At 45.5% G+C, this 20,253-nt stretch overlaps 5 protein-coding genes across 5 annotated transcripts; 2 read left to right on the top strand and 3 right to left on the bottom strand.

Moving 5' to 3' along the window:
- Nucleotides 1–421: 421 nt before the first annotated feature.
- ARO8 (Aromatic/aminoadipate aminotransferase 1) lies at nt 422–2,053 on the top strand (the record flags this gene model as incomplete). The annotated part of the gene is made up of 3 exons (XM_049392186.1): nt 422–602; nt 649–1,711; nt 1,759–2,053. 3 exons carry the CDS (start codon nt 422–424, stop codon nt 2,051–2,053), a joined length of 1,539 nt encoding a protein of 512 aa, XP_049240167.1.
- Nucleotides 2,054–2,304: 251 nt separating this feature from the next.
- On the top strand, nt 2,305–2,974 carry J4E84_009623 (uncharacterized protein; the record flags this gene model as incomplete). The annotated part of the gene is made up of 2 exons (XM_049392185.1): nt 2,305–2,482; nt 2,538–2,974. The coding sequence occupies 2 exons, from the start codon at nt 2,305–2,307 to the stop codon at nt 2,972–2,974; spliced, it is 615 nt and encodes a 204-aa protein (XP_049240166.1).
- Nucleotides 2,975–3,224: 250 nt separating this feature from the next.
- On the bottom strand, nt 3,225–3,823 carry J4E84_009622 (uncharacterized protein; the record flags this gene model as incomplete). Its single annotated transcript, XM_049392184.1, has 2 exons — nt 3,225–3,498; nt 3,561–3,823. The coding sequence occupies 2 exons, from the start codon at nt 3,821–3,823 to the stop codon at nt 3,225–3,227; spliced, it is 537 nt and encodes a 178-aa protein (XP_049240165.1).
- Nucleotides 3,824–12,794: 8,971 nt separating this feature from the next.
- On the bottom strand, nt 12,795–17,428 carry J4E84_009621 (uncharacterized protein; the record flags this gene model as incomplete). The annotated part of the gene is made up of 3 exons (XM_049392183.1): nt 12,795–13,690; nt 14,305–14,630; nt 14,682–17,428. The coding sequence occupies 3 exons, from the start codon at nt 17,426–17,428 to the stop codon at nt 12,795–12,797; spliced, it is 3,969 nt and encodes a 1,322-aa protein (XP_049240164.1).
- A 716-nt stretch (nt 17,429–18,144) lies between these two features.
- J4E84_009620 (uncharacterized protein) lies at nt 18,145–20,245 on the bottom strand (the record flags this gene model as incomplete). The annotated part of the gene is made up of 4 exons (XM_049392182.1): nt 18,145–19,382; nt 19,429–19,731; nt 19,898–20,138; nt 20,198–20,245. 4 exons carry the CDS (start codon nt 20,243–20,245, stop codon nt 18,145–18,147), a joined length of 1,830 nt encoding a protein of 609 aa, XP_049240163.1.
- Between the last annotated feature and the right edge of the window lie 8 nt (nt 20,246–20,253).

Below are 20,253 nucleotides of genomic sequence, written 5' to 3'. Positions count from 1 at the left end.
GGATTGTGGAAATGTGGCCAATGGGAAAAGAGAGTGGCCGCCATTGGTTGACTTTCTGGAGTTATGCACGCTTTTAATTCCTACATTCTGGCACAAAACCTCGCACCGGCAGGAACATAGAGCTTACACACGAATACCAACACAGAAGCGGCGACATACTCGCTGCACACCTATTAGCATACTCAGGGTAAGTTTGCTGTGTTACGTCATGGAGTATTGCGCACGCAGTCCGCTTTTCGTTGCAGATTTTGTACCTTGAGTCATGTGTTTGCGTCCTTTGCTCACGTCTCCTTGCAGGCGAACCCTTGCCGAACTGCCATATTAACAAGTGACTCAAAGGTGATCTTCCGTGTCGCAACTAGACAGTCTCAAACTAGCACGAGAAGCGTACTCAGGTACATCAACTGAAAAAGAATACACTATGGACAACGAAGGGCACGCAAAATTAACCGACTACGTTTCCCAGTTCATGGCAGCAACCAGTGGCCAAACGCAAACACAACCAACTTCGTCGACGATGAGCGCAAACTCAACACAACTGCCGGAGAGGCCAAAGCAAGAAGCTGAGACAGTGGCCAGCTCTCAAGAATGGTCGCCAGCTTGTAAGAGGGATCATGGACGCTCAAGCTGCTGTACTAACGATCACAGCCTGGAGGTCGAAGCCCATCAAGCAAGTCGTCACATATGAAGATCAAGCAGCAGTATCCTCTGCGCTGACCAAACTATCGAGTCTGCCGCCAATCGTTACACCAACAGAGATCGCGCGACTCAAGGCCAGTCTCCGCGATGCTGCACTTGGAAAGTCGTTTCTGTTGCAAGGAGGTGACTGCGCCGAGTTGTTCTCCTACTGCGCGGACAACCCGATCGATGCAAAGATCAAGCTTCTGCTGCAAATGAGTTTGGTATTGATTTGGGGTTCAAACAAGCCCGTCATTCGCATTGGCCGTATAGCCGGACAGTATGCTAAGCCCAGATCGAGCCCGACGGAGATGCTGAACGGCAAGGAAGTCCCTAGCTTCCGTGGCGATATCCTCAATGGATACGATCCTGACGCTCGAAGAGTTGACCCTGAGAGGCTGGTCAGCGCCTACTTCCATTCGGCGACAACACTGAACTATATCCGTGGACAGCTAGCAAGTGGCATTGCTGATCTGCACAATCCTCTGGACTGGGAATTGGGTCACGTCCGGGACGAGGAACTACAAACCAAGTACTCGAAAATCGTCCACAGCATCTCTGACTCGTTGCGCTTCATGAAGACTATTGGGGCGGACACATCAGGTCAGCTGCAGACAGTAGACCTGTTCACCAGCCACGAAGGTCTCGTTCTGGAGTACGAGCAGAGCTTGACAAGGAGACTAAAGCACCCTTCAGGCTACAAGCCTTCCCAGGCCTCAAATGACGGCAAGGGCTGGTACAACACCTCTGCTCACTTCATCTGGATCGGAGACCGAACTCGTCAAATCGACGGAGGCCACGTTGAGTACTTCCGCGGTATTGAGAACCCTATTGGTATCAAGGTTGGTCCTTCCATGAAGAACGACGAGCTGGTAGAGCTGCTCGACATTGTCAACCCGAATAAGGAGATTGGCAAGATTACATTGATCACGCGATATGGTGCGGACAAGGTTGAGTCGATGCTTGGAGCGCACATTGAAGCTGTCAAGAGCAGTGGACACGTTGTAGTGTGGCAGTGCGATCCCATGCACGGGTAAGTCGTCTTGGTACGCAATCTTCCATCCACTAATGTGTCGATAGCAACACGCGCAGCACGCCTACTGGCATCAAGACCCGCTCTTTCAACAGCATCTTCTCTGAGCTCTCATCAGCGCTCAAGATTCACAAGCAGCACGGGTCCTTCCTCGGTGGCATGCACCTGGAACTCACCGGCGATGCGGTTACGGAGTGCACTGGCGGAAGTGAAGGACTTGTGGACGAGGATCTAAGCCTGAACTATACCACATACTGCGATCCCAGGTTGAACGAGAAGCAGGCGTTGGAGTTGGCATTCCTGGTCGCAGGACACTACCGTGCCGACGAAAAGCTCCTATAGGCCATAATAGCCCTTGGTAGATTAAGCATGTCACGATGTGTTTGAAAACAAAATTACGATTCGTTGCAGCCTTCGCAAGCATCGCCCAAAGTAGTAAACCCTTTTCATGACGCGGGAGATCTCCACTACATCATCAGAGTGGTCCAAGCTTCAGAAAGTCCCATACGTGCATCTTATCTGCCCCCCCGTTATCACCACGCATCTCAACATTCTGCAACTACCCCACACTCGACGTATTCCCAACAGAGATAATGGGTTCTTCGGCTTCCAAAGGCGCAAAGGCGGCGGGCTCTGCTGCTCGTAAATACCCTACCAGAGCCCCTACAAACACTACAACACGGGCTCCCGCGCCTTCTGCACCCGCACAGGATCCTATAAAGGGACCGACTGTCCATCCCGAGGTGCAGGCTACTGGAGAGAAGACCGAGGGTATGTATCCACACGCTTTCAGCACATGGGGACACGAGACTGATTTCTAGTTTAGCTGTTTTACAAGATGCCCGCGACCCTGCCTTTGCATCTCGCCTGAGCAGTCTGGGTGCTGTTCAACCGAACCCTCACTTCTCGCCTTCGTCTGCCTCGCAATTCGACCCTCGTCGCAATACCTCGCCGAATCTTCCCTCCGATACGATGATGCAATCGCCACCGCAGTCTGCGTTCCCCGACCCGCGCAATAACCCTGTACTCAGGGTACTGGAGGCGAGACAACGGATAGCAGACCAGGCGGAAGATGAGTTGCGAGACGTTGGTAGGAGAGGGTTCCAGGGAAGAACATATGTGGATGCTGGTGTCATAACGTTGGCGATGATGAGACGGAGCAAGGGAGAGCCCGATGCAAGGATTGAAGACGCTTTGGGAATCAAGAGGGGGAGACTGAGTGTGCTTGGCAAAGGCATGGTGGAAGCCGTAGCCTTGGGTTGATCGGGCGATATCAAAGACGTCACGACACACGACATATCTGAGGAAGGCGAATTGAGCGGCACCGAATGGCCAGTCAAGATCGAATTCGATCTGCAAAAGAGCGTACATATGTACATACGAAACGAGAACGAAAGAAGACTGTCAACACCAAGCTCAACCTTCCCAACCGATGCAATGCGTTACCAAGTCGTTACCCAAACGCCAAACCAACACCGGAACAAATGCAGGAAACTACCAATTTTGTGCGCCATCATGATTCGTCGTGGTCGGCGTTCTCGTGGATGAAGTTGTTCATCGCCATCAGCGCCTCTTTCAGACACTCTTGGTCAACCTCGAGGCCGTCGCGCAACATTTCGTCGTAGCCGATGCGGACGACACCGCCGGTGCCCATACGCGCCCGCTTCTGGTTCCATCTCCGAGCGACTTCCCATCGCTTGCGGGTTTGTGTGAAGGGCGGGCATGAATCGGCAATCTCCCTACTCTCGCGCAGAACCGTGAGGGCGTTGAGGACGTTGAGGAATATGCTACGCGCGACAGTTAGTCTCTACCTCGATACAGCGCAAACAGTTTTCGCTCGACAACGTACCCTTGAGTAAGCTCTAGGTCATGATCCCATCCATACGCCACGGTACTGAAGCTGTTCCCCTGTGCCACGATATCCAAGAATATGAACAGCGACTCTTCCACACTTATGTCGGTACTAATCGTTGATGCGACGTTTGCGAGGATCCAGTCCGAGAGTTCGAAGAAAGTCTTCTGGTCCATGTGCGCGAAGCCGACGAAGCGCTCCGGAACGGTGAACATGAGCGACATGGCACGTCGCGCACCCATGGCCTCTATACAATCCATTTGGCTGGGGAGATGTGAAGTGCGTCGAGAAAGACCGAGACGTGTGGTTGAAAGTGGATGTGCTGATGTGCCGGCAGCGTGCCCCGATGGTTGGTTTGGTGGGTGGGTGGTGATGGAAAGCGGAGTCGGGAAGACGTCAGGTGAGAAATGAGGAGTAAGGCTGAGAATGGATGATGAACAGATCCAGCTGCATGCAACACTGCGGATACCGGCAAGAAAGAATACCCAATTCCAACAACACAAACCTCTTGGTTACTGCAGTTAATTCTTCCGCGGAACAACTCAGACAAAAAGTGACGAGCGAGTCTAGACACGCCTCAGGAGAACGGACAGACAAGCAAGGTGAGGTTTGGCACGTTTGCTCCAAGCTTTTGTTACGCACCGCCAGCTAGAGGGCAAGTGAAGCGCGCCATCATTTGCGCGAGTTGGACAGTGGGGCCGTTGTCCGTGTTGCAGCACCTACCTGGGTCCTGCTGATGCGTGAAGCGTCGTCGTCTGACATGTGAAAGTAGGTGCACGCTCCAGCCGCGTACAATGACATCAGCATCCAATCACACGGGGTGGATCCAGACCTCGTTGCGGCATGCGCGACGCCGGAGATGAACGTCTCCGTGGGCTCTTGTTCCGCCGTCTTGCTTCTTTCATTTTATACGTGGATAGTAGTATTGCGTCCTCCTTGTATGTATTGCTGGTCTTCTCTAGCAGCAGACGGAACGCGCGCCGAACTACACACCACGCACACCACAGCTTGAATCCGCGGCGTGGGCGCGAAGGTTGGCCGAGCGTGTGGCTAGTGCAGCAACGAGTGGGTGGAGCACCGGTTGCGGAGCTGAGAGGCTAAATGTAGCAGGTGCGTTCCCTTTCTGGTGCCAAGTTTGGCGTCCGTGTCTCGGGTATTTTCGTTGCTTCCCATGTTCGGCTTCAGATGCGCATCGGAGCTAAGAGGTGGGTGGGTAAAAAAGAACGACGTTTTGTTGACGTAGGTATCGTTCTTTCCGTTCAACGACAGAGAGGTATGTGCGTGGCGCTACTTGTGGATGGGGATTCATGGGCTGGGCTGTGTGTGTGAAGACGCGTCTTGCGATGTATCGGACTTCAGACATTGCCCAGCCCTGGAGATGATGGTGGAGCTTCCACGTGATGTTCATTTATGTCTTTACCCGCCTCTTCTTCGCACCGGGCTTAATCAGGTGCGACACCACACACACACACACATACACACGTTTCCAATCACAGCATCTCCGCTGCATAGCAAGTCCTACAAGATCCATCTCACCCATGACATCTCGCCGTTTCCACGCGTTCCTGTCGCATCTCCCCAATCTCAACTACTAGCCAGGCCTTCCCCGCCCCACTCTAAACCTTAAACGCATCGGCTGGCTACATACATACCTGTAGCACATCTCGTGCGTGGGTGCAGCGATCCGCACCGGAAGAGGCGCACGCACGCACAGCATGGGGCGTTTGGTAAACCCGAGTATGCTGAATGCCAAATTACCAAATTACCATAGATAGGAGGAGTTGCGCACAGTGCAATCGCAATCTCAACAGTTGTGCAGGCACATACATGTCCATCGTAGAAATATCGATTGAAACCAACGTTTTTGCTTGTTCCCGCTGAGCTTACCACCTTACTTACCTGTGCGCGCAATCCCACGTTGTTAAAGAGGGAAGAGAGAATTAAGTAAGAAGGATAAATTAATAATGCTAGAGGAATCTCTAGACTATATACTTGACACTAGTAAGTTATGTAACATTTACTTTAACACTCCTACTTAATCTGTGTTATTCTCTAAAGAATACCTAATTAAATACTTCTACTAATGTTGTGTTCTAGTAACTATATACTATTCTAAATATTTAATTTACTTTAGCTCTTTTAGTTTTGCTCTAAATTAGCTTTTAAGGCTAGAAATAGAATCTTCTAATTATTCTGTATTTAGTAGTACCTCTAAGAATTTTCTACTACTCTAACTCTAGACTGCAAAATTTAGACTAAATAATGTTTCTATATATATAGAGAGGCAATCTTAAATTTCTCTAGGTAAAGGCAAAAGCTTAAATTTATTTAAACTTAGTTAGTAAGCTTAAAATTACAAGCTCTAAGAGTAGTTAGTATTTAGCGTAAGTAACTATACTTAGTAGTAGTTACCTATAGGCGTATGCGCTAGTTCTTGTAGAGGTAAAGTAGTAATTATATTCTAGTCTAGTACTCTCTAATTTATGCGCTAAATTGCTGCCTATCTATTACTAGCTTTAGCTTATAGTAGATAAAGTAGACTACTATATTAGTAGTTAAAAGAGAGTCTATATTAGCCTCTAGCCTTTAGGCGCATAGCGAGTAATAAAACTACTATACTATTTTCTAGAAAGAGGCCTACCTAATTCTTTCTAGAGTAAGGTAGACTACTTTAAAAAAGAGAGCTTAGTAGAATTTATATACAAAGCTTAACTAGAGCGTCTATTATTTATAGTAGGTAGTTACTATAAAGCCTAAGAGATTAATAAATCTAATTAGATTATTAGCCTAAGTAGCGGCTTTCTTTAGCTCTAGCTTTAGGCTTACTTACGTATAGCTATCTAAATATAGGCGTTAGTCTATTAGAGTTCTCTTTATAGATATAAAGAAAGATTAGCCTTTTAAGAAGCTCTACTTTAATATAGACTTAGCACTATTAGTATTAGGCTTATAGTAAATTCTCTAAGATAGGTACCTTTAGAGCTTTAGCTAAAGTTATTCTTAGAAGTATAGGTATAGCCTTTAAGTACTTAATTAAGGTAGCTACTAAAAGGTAGCTACTTAAGGTACTATAATGTATTCTTAAATTTGTTAAAGTTTAAAGGTGTCTCTCTAGTTAGTAGGTAGTTATAGAGCTTTATTAAATAAGAAGACCTAAAATATAGTTAGCCTTTAAGAAAGCTTTATTAAGAAGATAGCGTAATTTAAATCTTCTAAACTTCTTCTACTAAATTATAGCTAGTCTTTAGATAATAACGCTAAGACTTTACTAAGACTTTCTAGAGAACTTAGAGAAATCTAATTAAAAGAATATAGAGCCTAAATAAGATAAGAATAGTAAGCTACTAGCGCTAGTAGAAGAGTTACTATTCTAAGCCTAAGTTGCGTGTAAATTTAGCTAGCTTATTGCCTATAAGTAGTTTAGTGCAGCTATTAGTAACTATGTCTACTATACTAATGTACTCTAGCTTAATTAGGCCTTTAGCTATCTTTTTACACACAAAGTGCTAGCGTATATTAATATACTTACTATAACTATAATTTATTAGATTTAAACTAAGAGTAATAGCGCTAAGATTATTAGCTTTAAGAGTAACTATTTAAATTAGATAGCTAAGTTCTATAAGTAGCTAGCGTAGCTAGATAGCCTTCTTTAATATCTTAGATTAGGTAATGTATTTAGCTTTATAAGTAGAGAGCAAAATTATTACCTATTACTTAGAAGACTAGCTAATAGTAGCGCTGCTAAGCTTAAAGATATAGCTACTAACTAAGCGCCTATCTACGTCTATAGCGTAATTTAAATCTATATAGCTAATTAGATTACTACCTCTAAAAGTTAATTTTAAATCTCTAGTAGTCTTAATATACTAAAAAATAGTAAAAATAGCTTTCTAATAGTTAGGCTATAGGTTAGATAAGAAGTAGCTAACCTAGAAAATAGTAAAGGTAAAGTTAGGCCTAGTGCCTAGTATTAGGTACATAAGTAAGCTTACAGCAGCCTAGTACTTAGTGTAAAATTCTAGCTTACTTAGAGAATTAGCCTCTAATACTAGTAGTAGAAATAGATTACTATAAAAGAGGTACTTACTATTATAAAGCAAAGCAGTATTAAATTTAGTAATAATCTTATTAATATAGATTTACTACCTAAGCTATAGAATCTTATTAGCGCGATCTCTTATAATCTTAATACCTAGGTAGTAGACTACTAGTCTAAAGTTGCTTATTTAAAACTAGCTGTTAAGAGCTACCTTAAGTTAGTAAATAGTAGTAGTATTAGAGCTAGTAATAAGTAAGTTATTAATATAGATAGTAATAATAGTATAGTATAAAGAGTAGATAAAGATACTATAATCTTTATAGAGGTGCTTATAGCTAAGGCCTTTAAGAAAGCTAGTAAGAGTCTTATACTAAATTTATAGTACTTACTTAAGACTATAAAGAGCTTTGCGTAGTTAGTAGATCTTACCTTCTTAAGTAAAGCTATTAGGTAGCTTTACGTATACCTCTTTATTAATAGAGCTATATAAGAAAGTAGTTTTAACGTCTATTTATTCTACGTTCTAGTTATTTATTACTATAATAGTAAAGATAGCTTTATAAGTTATTAGCTTAATAATAGTAGTAAACGTCTTATTAAAGTTAATGCTATAGCGCTACTTAAAGCTGCGCACTACCTAGCAAGCCTTATACCTAGTAATAGCACTACTAGAGCTGCGCTTAACGCAAAGCACCTAGCAACTATATAGAGTTCTAGAGTTAGTAGACACGCTAGTAGCTAGTACTATCTTCTAAGTACTACACTCTATAAGTAAGTTATATTCTTTCTTTATACTCTAGTGCTACTTCTTTAAGCGCGTGCTAGATATTACCTACTTATATATAGGTTTATTAAGCTTAGAAGGTTTAGCAAGAACGCTTTTAGCTATAGCTTAGAGGCATTTAATTAAGGCAATAAGAGTAGAGATAGTAGTAGATATATAGTAGAATTAGTAAGTAACTTTAAGCTACGTAATTAAGGCTTAGATCTCTTTAAGAATATTTGCAACTAAGAGTTTATAAACGTTAGTAAGATAGTTATTCTAGCTAGCTATACTATTAGTAATAGTAATTTAAAAGCGTAATCTTATACACTTACTAGATAGTTCTTTAGACGCTACTTATAGTAACTAGAGGCGCTTAGGTAGCTTTAGAGTAGCTTTAGGCCTACTAATAAGCTACTACTAAATTTTAGTGTTAGAGAGAGGCGCTACGTTGTTAGCGCTAATTTATAGTCTAATATTAGAGACTAGAGAAAATTTATCTTTATAAAAGTAGACGTTATAAATAGTTTAAATACAGCGTCTTATTTTATTCTATACGTAATATTAGTTAGTGCTCTTATAGCTAAGCAAGATATACTAGTATACTTTAGAGTTAAGCTTCTTATAGCTACTATCTAGTATTATTATATATCTAAGACAGCTAATAACGCAAAGATAAAAGATATCTAGCTTTATTCTATATAGAGCTTTAAAAGGCGTCTTAAATAATAATATACGCGTAAAGAAGTAGTTATATAGATAGGTAGTAGTGTAAATTAGCTTAGGCTAGAGAGCGTTAGCAAAAGCGCTTATATATAGTAAGAAGTGCGTAATATTCTAGTTTATATAGTTAATTTACTTAGCAGCGCTATTCTACTTAGAGTTATAAAACGCTGTAGTTTTATAAACCTAGCTACTAGAGGCTACTATAGCCTTAAGCTTATTATTAATAAATTTACTACTATTATTAGTATAGAGAAAGTAAATAGTAGCGTTATACTAGCGCTAAATCTACGTAAAGAAGGTAGTAATAGTAGAAATAGCGTTGCTCTTCTACTTAAGAATAGAGACTATCTTCTAGTAAGTATAGTTATTAATAAAGAAGATATAATAGCGCTCTCTCTAGTAGAAGAGTAGATAGAGACTACTAAGGTTACTATATATTTGCTTAAAAGACTATATAGAGCGCATATAGAGCGTATAAAAGTTCTATCTAGCTTACTTACTTAGCTTATAGAGCTTATAGTGCGTAAGAAGATTATTACTAATAGTAGCCTACTCTATACCTTTTATTACGCTTTTTATTACTTATAGGTAGTTACTAGATAGATACCTAGTTTGCTAGTGCTAGAGAGCGCCTAAGGCGCTAGTTGCGCTATTATTACTTACTAAAAGAGTAGTAAGCGCAGCTAATTTAGGCGCTATTATAAGGTAGTAGAGATTATTCTATCTAGAGCTGTAGCCTATAGCTACAAGAAGGCCTATACTATAGTAAATAATTTAAATTTTATTAGCGTTAAAGATTATGTACAGCCTAGTAGTAGTAGTAAGTTACTTTATAGATAATAGGTTAAAAGTAGCGTAGAGAGTAAAGATAACATTATAAACTATAAAGAAGCGCCTAGTTCTAGTAACGTTAATTTAGATTATAATAGTACCTACCTAGTAGTAGAGTAGAAAACTACTAATACCTTTAAGGTAAACTAGTCTCTCTATTTTATAAAGAGAGGTAAAGGTAGTCTTATTCTAGGTAATATAGTAAATTACGCTAGAATTAATATACTAATTTTAGTTCTTAGTAACTATCTTAGACTACTAGCTAGCGCTTAGAATTTTAGTAAAGAGTGTAGTTAGATCTAAAAATTTAAGGCTAGTAATGTATATATTAATTATAGTAGTGTTAAAGTTGCCTAGCTTAGCGCGTAGGCGCTTACTACTACTTTATCTACTATAGCGCCTATTCTAGCTACCTCTATTACTATTAAATTTACGCTTACTACGTAGCTTAGAGTGTAGTATCTAGTAGGTATTACTAGTATAATTAGTTTTATAAAGGCAGCGCAAGTAGTAAAGAGTAGAGCGTAAAGTTACGCTAGCTACTACTACCTATAGCATATTAGCTGCGCTTATACAAAGATAGATTTTAACTTTAATAGTACTCTTAGTAAGTGTATAAAGATTAATTACCTAGAGTAGGTCTATAGTAATAATATTTAGCTATATAGCTACCTAAGTTTATACCTAGAGCTTATAGAACTTGCCTAGGTTATTTAGAAAGTAAAGATTTACTAGCTAAGATAGTAGATAGTAGGCAGAATTAATATAAGTAAAGGTAGTATTAGATTCTATAAGAGAGTTTATAAAGTTAGAAATATTCTAGAAAGCTAATAGCGTAGTAGCTTAAAAAGTGTTCTAGAGGCTCTAAACTTCTAAAGTGCTAGAGTAACTATAGGCGTCTCTTAGAGCTGCCTAGGTCTTAGCTACTATTATTAAGGCGCTGCCTACTATTATATTAATAATATTCTAAGAGCTATCTTTAATATTTAGCGTTATTACACTCTTAGTCTAGAAGTTCTTTACTTTCTACTCTTTAAAGCTGCGTAAGCGTAGTTCTAGAGCTAGTTATATAACTATGCTCTATATATTATATTATATAAGCGCGTTTTCTATTATCTTTATCTAGCTACTATAGTTTGTAGAGTTGTAAAGCTTAGAGCGCTCTTCTATTATCTTTATTACGTATTTATAGCGCTATTTTAGCTAGCTTCTAATACTAGTAGAGGCACTATTATTAGCTATTATAGGCTATTATATTTGCAAGAAGAGTAGTTTGCTAATTAGAGGTAAAATAAGTAACTAGAGGCCTTAGAGAAAGGCTATAGAGTTAAAGGCGTTTATATATAATTATAGTAAGGCTACTAATTTAGACGCTATTATAGAGAACGTATATTAGTTTATAGGTTATAAATTCTAGTGCTAATTTAGTAATTACGTAAAGCTAGTAGACGCGCTTAAGGCGCTCTCTAAAGTACGCTAGCAATCTACGCTAAGCTAAGATTTAAGTAGCGTAGGCGCAGAAGCTAACTAGCTAGCCTAAGCCTAAGCTTTAGGCAGTCTACTACGTTTTCTGCTAGTAGGCGCTTTAGGCTTAGCTTTAGCCTTGCCTATTAGGTAATAGAATAAGTCTATCTCTACTAGAGTACTAAAGTAGTTGCTAAGATTTAGCTTATCTTTAGTAGTAGGCTATACTATATTAGATATAGCGTATTACTTAAAGCTTAAATTACTATTACTATTACTATTGCTTCTACTACTATATAAGGTAGTAGATTTAACTAAATCTCTACTAGATAACCTATTATGTAATAAAGTAGTTAGTAGCTAAGCTAGGCCTACCTTACTAGACTTAAAGGTATATTATGCCTTTATAGTATGTCTTGCGTAGCTATAGTTACCTACGCTAGGCCTAAACGCGCCTAAAGGTAGTAAATCTATAGTAATAACTTAGGTAACCTACTCTATTACTATATTAATGTTGTAGGTATTTCTTACTATAGGTAGGCAGGCGTTATTGTAGCGTAGTAATAGCTTTTAGTATAATAGAGAGTAGCTTTATTCTTAGCCTTTTAAATATTCTATTTTACTAAGCAAAACTTTTTAGCCTAAAATTAAACTCTAAATAAGGTACTACTTAGCTAATATTTCTAAGAAGAGCACTTAGGCTTATAACTTGTTAAAGAGAGAAGAGAGAATTAAGTAAGAAGAATAAATTAATAATGCTGGGGGAATCTCTAGACTATATACTCGACACTAGTGGGTCATGTGACATTCACTTCAACACACGTCTGGATGACACCTCCAGTCTCCGCTGCTTATTCCCCCTCTTCCCGCTACCCAAGCGTTCGATTCGATAGTCTCGGTCTCGAACGAATGTCCGTTTGCTTTTCCCCGCTGTTGCAGATCGCTGGGTGTGGTTGCACACTAGAATCTAGATGGGTAAGCATGCCGCCCGGTACTGGCTTGCAGCTTTGCGCGGGTCGCGTCCCCGGAGATTGGTGCGGCCGTTGGGTTGGGCTGGCAGCTCTGGATTAGGGCGGCAGTTTGGTACGGGGTGGGAGAGGGGGTGGCTTTGGTGTTGCGGGGATTTTACGAGTCTGTCGTGATTCTGGAGGTTTGTGTCGCAGCTGCTTGCGCAGTGGCAAGGGTGGCTAAGTAGGTTATGCAACTTCCATCGTTGAGGGTGCCAACAAGTCTTGCGCATTTGGACTGGAAACTTTACAGGCAGGTGAAACTCTTCTGTAGCAATGTTTTGCTTGAAGCAATATAGAATGGGGTATTAAACACAAAAATGAACACAGACATCCCACTCGCATCGTCCCTCTCATCCTTCCACCAATGTACAATCCCAACTACTAGCACAGAGGTCTCACTCATCATCGCTGTTAGCAATAACGGGTCGTTTTCTCTTCCTGCCAGCACCTGGTCGTGCACCACCCATCTTCGACTTCTTCTGCTTGGCCGCCTGCTTAACCGCCTGCTTGACCGCAACCACCGGCGCCACATCCGACGCCCTCCTACGCGGTCGACCCGGCCCACGACGAGACCTCGTAGATCGACCGGGCGGTTCATCATCCTCAGAGGCCGGCTCAGCCACATCCTGCTCTTCGTCTTCTTGGGTATCCGGCAAGATGAACTCGTCGTCTTCCGCCTCCGTGTCCTGGACGTACAGACTAGTCTGAGTGCTCTGCGACTCAATAACGGGAGGAATTTCGGGGATTTCGGGGTCGCTTGCCTCTACATCCATACCCGTATCTGAACCTGTGGACTCGTTCCTATTGAGCCCTCCGCGCTTGGACTTTCGCACTGCTTTGCGTCCGGGTTTGCTCGTAGCTGCCTTTCGTGCTTGAAGTGTTCCAGAGCGCCTTCTTGTGGCTGGCTCCCCGCCGCCCTCTTGCAGCATGGCCTCTTTCCGCTTCGCTGCTTTTGCCTCTCTGGCTTTTGCTGTGGCGGCAAGGATACGTGAGCGGTCCTCGATGGGCTGGCTCAGACTGGTGAGTGACTCCCTTTTCTTCGTCTTTTGCTTGGTCTGTTTGACCGCGACGATCTTGGCATTCGGCTGTTTGAATTGCTCTGTCTTCTCCTTGGGATAGTTGTAGTTGAAAAACAGTTCGGTGCCTGCCTTGATGTCTCTGGTGGCGAAGAGCGCGATGCGAAAGACCGTGTTGCACAGCAAGTTCTTAGGGCCGCAGTTCGTGTACTTGTCGTCGGCATTGTTGATGAAGCGTAGTTTGTTACCCATGTATGTCGCATCAACTTCCTGCTCTACATGTTGGTGTTAGCAATCTGATCCGCGAGAGAGCAATATAGAAACTCACTCGAGTTTAGACGAAACAGATACATCGTCTTCTGGTAGTCGTATATCGTCACTCGGCGATCACCTTCCTTGACCGAGATGGCCTCGCCAGTATATTCACCAATATACTCGCCACTCTTGATGTCCTCGCCCATATAGAGTCCAAAGCCATGCACTTCCGAATGACCGAGTAATGTTTTCCGAGGAACACCCCTCTGTATCGCAACATTACAGCAGGTGCGTTGAACCACTTCATCGTTATAACGATTCACCGGGTCAAGGACTTCAGATGCTCCGCAAGAGCCACAAAGGTCTGCATCGCACTCTCGATTGAACTTGACGCAGAGACATGTCTGTGTAAGACACACGCGCTTCCCTGACGCTGTTGCACAACTGCAACCAGGATAACGTCGATTGCAAGAGTGAGAGCACTTGCATGTTTTCTCACAATTGATGCCTTCTCTGAAGCACCGGCATTTCGCGTTCTCGCAGCTGCCTTCGTGCTTGCATGGGAAAAAAGGCTTCCTCTTCTCCCAATGTTGCGTTGTATCCTGGTTCAGCCACCAAGTGCTATTAAACTTACCAGGTGGCGGTTTTGCACCTTTGGGAGTAATCATCTCCGTCTCTGAACAAGACTCGAAAGCGCTTGGGTTTGCAGGAAGCTTATAGTTTATGACCTTCTCAATGTCGGAGTCGGAGTCAAAATGTGCGGGCAAGGGGTCGCCGGGTTCGTTCTCATCGTCGGTGTCGTCTCTGCTAAAGTTCGACACACGGCGCGGAGTTTTGTTGTTGGAGCCTCGACGACTGGTATCATCAGTTGCCTGTGTAGCGCGTTCTTCGTCTTCCGAGTCCGTCTTCCAGGAATCCTCGGGTATTTGTCTAATCTCGCCATGAAGAAGGCAATCGTGTCTGTCAAGAAGGTTAGGATTTCGGCATCAAAATTCACGCATTGGTACTTACTGATGGCATACTCTGCACATGATCTTTTTGTACGTTGAGTGCTTGGAAGACTGCTCATGTGCAGACTTCTTCCGTATGAGACTCTGTACAGCTTTGGACTGTTGAGCCAGGTACCAGATGCTGAATTCACATTCTTTGAATACCGCTGCAGAAGCTGTTGCCGCAAGTCTCAGAGCACTCGGGATCGGCTCTTCAAGCTGTGCGACGAACTCTTCCCACTTTTTGTTGTTCCGGTCAAACAGAATAGCCTTCTTCGGCTCACCGTCTCTCTCAAACTCCTCAATGTGATATCGTGATCTTTCGAGGAGCTGTGCTTCAAACTGCTTGCTTCCATTCAAAGAGTCGTTGATTCGTACAAGGTCTTCATCCTGGGCCAGTAACCAAAACAGGATATCGTTCCACGTGATGCCTACCTCAGACAGGAATGCTTCGATGGCTTTATCGTAGAACCGGCACTGTTCCTTACGGAAGTCTAGCGGCCCCTTCTCGTCATGCGTCATCTCGTACATATAAGGAAGCGTATCCAGCAGAACCTCGCGACCACGATAGTCTTCGTCCTGGAAATAGGGTGTTGCGAGTAGTTTTGACTCATTGTCTTTAAGAACATTGTTCCTCAGACTGACATACTCTTTGAAAGGAGGAATTTTTGGCGCATCACTCTTGTACTTTGTAGTGGGCACGGCTAAGCCTGACTTGACCACTGTGTCCTTGGGTTTGGCCTTGATGAATGTTTCCTGACTCATATCCACGAGGCGCTTGGCGTTGGCTCTGTCGAACGGCACTTGTATAGCACGCATGTTCTCAAAGGGGGAAGTCTTCTGAATGTACCTTTCGGGTAGGATTGGCTGTTGTGGACGCTTCTGCTTACGGGACCGGGCGCGTAGGTCTTGTTCTTGAAACGTTCTCTGATTCCGCATCTTCGTCTCCATCAGGTATGCATGTAATTCATGTCGTTCCGCCACATGACGTTTCAAACACGCTTCTACAGCTGAGCGTGTAGTGACGAGCACATCTGCTTGCAGTGGGGGCTTCTTGCTTGTTCTACCACCATCGTTCTCGACAGGCACCCGAAGGTGTTCGGGTTGGATGGTTGGATGAGCACTGACGACTGTTGCCGGAGCTGGTACATCTGGGATCATAATTTCGGGGACTGGTAATGGCGCTTCAGAGGGCCGGGTCGGCTCTGCTGATGCTTCGACAGGACGCAGGGCAGTAGGGGTGGCAGAACGGGACAGTAAAGGTGTCGAGCTAATGGCACGCCCCGGTGCAGTTTCGCCTGCCTCATCGTGAGGTGGCGGTGGCGGCGATTGTGTCGGCGTTGTGCTGCGTTCCACAGGACTGGCAGCCCTGACGGATTCTTCTTCCGTCTGCACAGGCGCGCTATCAGCAATGATACTAGTGTCTATCGTTGGAGTTTTGCTTTGGCTACGACGTGTTACCACAGGCGACCCGGACCTCGACTTACTCGAGCCCAGGTCGAGAGGCTTGAAGGATAAGTTTGTTACGTCCCGATGATCAGTCGCAGACTGACGCGGTGATCTGACAGGCAGCTGTGAACCCGAGAACCCATCATCTCTTCGTCTCACTGACTTGATGGCTTTCTGTTTCTGCGGCAGTCTTTGTATTGCTGAAAAGCTTGGCTCGGGCGACTTATTAGGCAAGGGGATAGTCATGCTGCCGCTATCATCGTCCGGTGTCGCGTCGTCCGACTCGGGAACTGTATCTCCGCGACTGAAAGGGGCTTGTTCACGTGGAGTCTCAGAAATATCACTGGTTGGCTGCGCCGATGGATCCACGGCATGGTCCAAGACGGGTGCGGTACGGTCGGTTGAGGCTCCGAGGGCCGATGTCGCACGGTCCGTAGGCTGAGGGAAAAGATTCTCATGTTCCAGTATCGCTTGAGTGGTAACGTTCGGTTCTGTCCTTGGTGTCGATGTGGCTGACGGCGAGCGGTTCAGCGGCGTAATCTTGGAGACTTCCGCACTTGGTCCCGCTGCTTGTGTGACTGATGGTCGAGGCAGGTAGCGTGGTTGATAGACTGGGTTTGCTGAAGGTCCCCTTGAAAGCTCCGCACTTGGTTCTGTAGCTTGCACCACTGATGAGCTGGGCACAAAGTGTGAGTGATAAGTCGGCGTTGTCGAGGGCTCTGAAGGTCCCGAAAATGGCCCCGCTGTTCGTGCGACCGGTGATAGAGGTGCATGATGTGAGTGATACGCCGGAGTTGCCAGAGATTCCATGGGGAGAGAAAATATCCGACTCGTTCTCTTAGGAGACTCAGCAGGCTTAGCTCGCTCAGGAAGCACAGCTTCGTGACGCGTAGTAGGCAAAGGAACAAAACCCTGTGGTCCCTGAATTGGACGCTGATTCACTCTAGTACTTGCGCCTGATTGTGTTGCTTGTCCGGATACTGGCGGTTCGTCTTCATCGATTGAAAGATCAACAATCTCAACAGACTTCGTGGATGACGACGTCCGGTCTCGCGGTTTGTTTGTGAGATTGCTGTCCTTCGTACTACTATCTCCTCCAGACGTATCATTGCTCATGTTTTTCCCGTGTCTTTGTTTCGTTTGTCTCCGTGCGGCGACCTCCTTCCATGCAGCTGCAGCTTGCTGCGCGTCGGAGATCTCCTCAAGCCCATCTTGGTCAAGCGTTTGGCGATGGCGCCGTCGCACTGTAGGCGCAGGTACATGACTAGGCGGGTCGTCATCCAGAGTGAAGGGAGCATCCAGAGACCCGTCAGGTTTCATTGTTGATAACGCTGATGCGGGCTTGCCAGCGCCAGTCGACAAATTTGCGCTCTTTCAATAAGGTCATGGGAGGCGGGTCCAGATAGAGATGGCAGAAACCGTCGTCATTTGTGGTAAATATCAAGCGGCGTTGAGTGAGTGAGATTGTGGGTCGTGTTGTGTCGACTGTGAGGTTTGATAGGCAAGTTGTGCCCGTCGCGCTAAATCTACGGCAACGCGTCGGCACGTGGCTTGTATTACCCCTGCATTTACCTAGGAGGCAGTGGCGACTATTTAGCCCCACTCGACGCGACCTCCCAGGTAGAATTGCCAACACAATAGTCAAAGTCAAGGCTCAACGCTCTGTGCAGTGGGAGAACAACGCGGGGTGTGCGACAGTAATTATAATGCATTAGCGAGGGGCTTCCCCTCCTGGCTCAGCCCAGCTCGTCAAACGACAACATCGTCGGTACATGATCTATCACAAAACAAACCAATCTGCCCTTGGACATCCGATATTGAGCGGGCTCCCGACGCCCCTTCCAAGAAACCAATATACACACAACTAGCCTTGCGCAGTGCAACATGATTATGTCCAACCGAGTACGTAATAACTACAGCGGCGAGCGATATAGAAACGCCATCCATAATGAAAATGCCCGTTCACGAGTGTATGAATTGCCCTTTGAGCTTCTTACAGTCGCAGTCTACCATTGACCCATCATCATGTCTTGATCCTAGCCAAGAAAGTTTTGCTGCTGTTGCTGTCCAGGCCGTGGAAAGACACTCGTTGTGGGTACCTGATCCAGACTCATCCCTCCCATCGTCCCTTGGCTACCTGTGTTCTGCCAACCCTGCCCCGTTTGCTGGTTGACAAAAGCGCTCTGCCGGAAGGGATTGGTACTGCCTGTGGCGTTCACTGTAAGGCCACCTTGTGGAGATGCGGCACTCTGCGGCGAGGGCTGCCGTGCAAATGGATTTGTGCCGGTTGGAGTCGGCTGTAAAGGCTGCTGCTGCATCGGAGCAAATGGTGATTCTTGGATGGGTGACATGGAGTAAGGTGGAGAATTGATGGGTGATTGCGATTGCGAGAAACCGGTACTTTGTTTTGCGAATGGGTTCGTGGATGACCGATTGAGCGATCCAGTGCTGGTAGGGCTAGTGAGCATCTTGGGTTCGGCACTGGGCAGCATTGACTGTCGGAATGGGTTTGTTGACGTTTGTTGTGGTTGTAAGGGTTCGGCAATTGTGGGAATCTGCATTTGCTGCTGCTGTGAATAATCAGGCATACCATTCTGCGGTATTGAAGGCATGGTATTCTGTACACCGAACGGTTGGGGCGAATAGCCTCCAAAGCCTGCGCCTGTAAATTGTGACTGGAGCTGGGGTGCCTGCATCTGCGGCGCCTGTGGCTGCTGCATCTGGAATGGATTGGTGCTCTGGCCATTCTGCATAGCAAAGGGCTGTTGCTGCTGTTGAGGAAAGCCCGTCTGCTGTGGAACCTGGAAGCCTGTTTGTTGGGGATACTGCTGCATCATGGGCTGCGTGGCCATTGTCTGTTGGTTGTCCTCGAGTGATGCAAAGAGGTCAATTAAGGGTGCGCTGGAGGAGGGTTTCGAGGCTGCTGCTGGCTGTTGACTGCTCGTATTGTTTGAGGGTGCATTCACCGTGGAGGGCTTCGTATCCAAGGGTTTGCTAGCGCCATTGGTAGGCTTGCCTCCGTTCTTCTTCGCCTCCTTCTCGGCGATGTACTGTCGTCGGTTGATCTCGAAGTCCTTGTCGTTGAGATATTCTTCCAGGGATGCTGCCAGACTGGTAGGAGCATGCTTGATCTTGGGGATTTCCAGCCTTGTCGAGTGTTCGTGTGCTCTTGCAAGACTAAGGTATTGGACGACGGCCTCAGTCTGCTTGACGAATGTGCGGTATACTGCCAGCGCGCGCGTTGCGTCTGGCTTTGACAGCTCGAAATAGTGCTCTACTTTATCAATACCCTGTAAACCAAGAACACATGTTGGACTCACCGAGTATGTTGATGGTGCCCTCGTTCATAACATGGAAGAGTACCAACAAATCCATCGTGAGCAATCGGAACGCTGTCATGGTGATCTCGTTTTCTGGTTCGTCGTCGAAGGGCTGGCACTTGAGCAGCGATCTGATCTGGTCCTGCACACTCTCGGCTTCACGAAGAAGGCCTTTTTCAACAGTCAGCCGCTTAAGCCGCCCCTCGCCGCCGCGCACGTAGTCGACTTTGGTGGCGCCATATTCGATCGCACGTCGCAGCAGGTATTCGGAATAGGTCCGGATGTTGTGGCCCTGGGTCTGTACTATTGCACGCAATGTTAGCGCCTGGTGTATGCCTTCTGTTGCAGTCCAAATGCCATCCGTCTCAAGATACAGGGCATTGGGCGACCCGGTTGCGGCCCAATTCGTGCCCGTGTTGTAGCCACATGACCCTGGCTGGGCGGCCCGGAAGTGAATCTCAAGACGTACCCTCTGTAAAATGGTTGATGGCCAGCTTTCTGTGTGGGTTCTGCGCCAGGTATTTGAGCGTGACCTCGGGCTCGCCCTCTCTTATCATGAGATGTACGATGATCAAGCTCTTGAATACGATGGTCCATGTCGAGTCGCGTAGTCGGTTCGTGAGGGCGCGGAAGATCTCAGCAACGCCTGCCTCGCCGGCATGCGTCGCGACGAGAATGTGCTCGACATACTTGGATTTGGGCGCTGCGAGCTGTATCGTGTGTTAGTCCGCGTGATGGCGCAACCGGAAGAAGGAGGGCGCATAGCTACCTTGATCTTGGTGCCGCCCTTGACACTCTTCTCGAAGGAGCTGGCCATGACTTCAC

This window comes from Alternaria hordeiaustralica, assembly GCF_023758085.1.
Source record: "Alternaria hordeiaustralica strain BMP 2776 chromosome Unknown scaffold_30, whole genome shotgun sequence".
NCBI lineage: Eukaryota > Fungi > Ascomycota > Dothideomycetes > Pleosporales > Pleosporaceae > Alternaria > Alternaria hordeiaustralica.
Note: the sequence above shows the minus strand (reverse complement) of the source record. Positions and strands in the feature narration are given on the sequence as shown.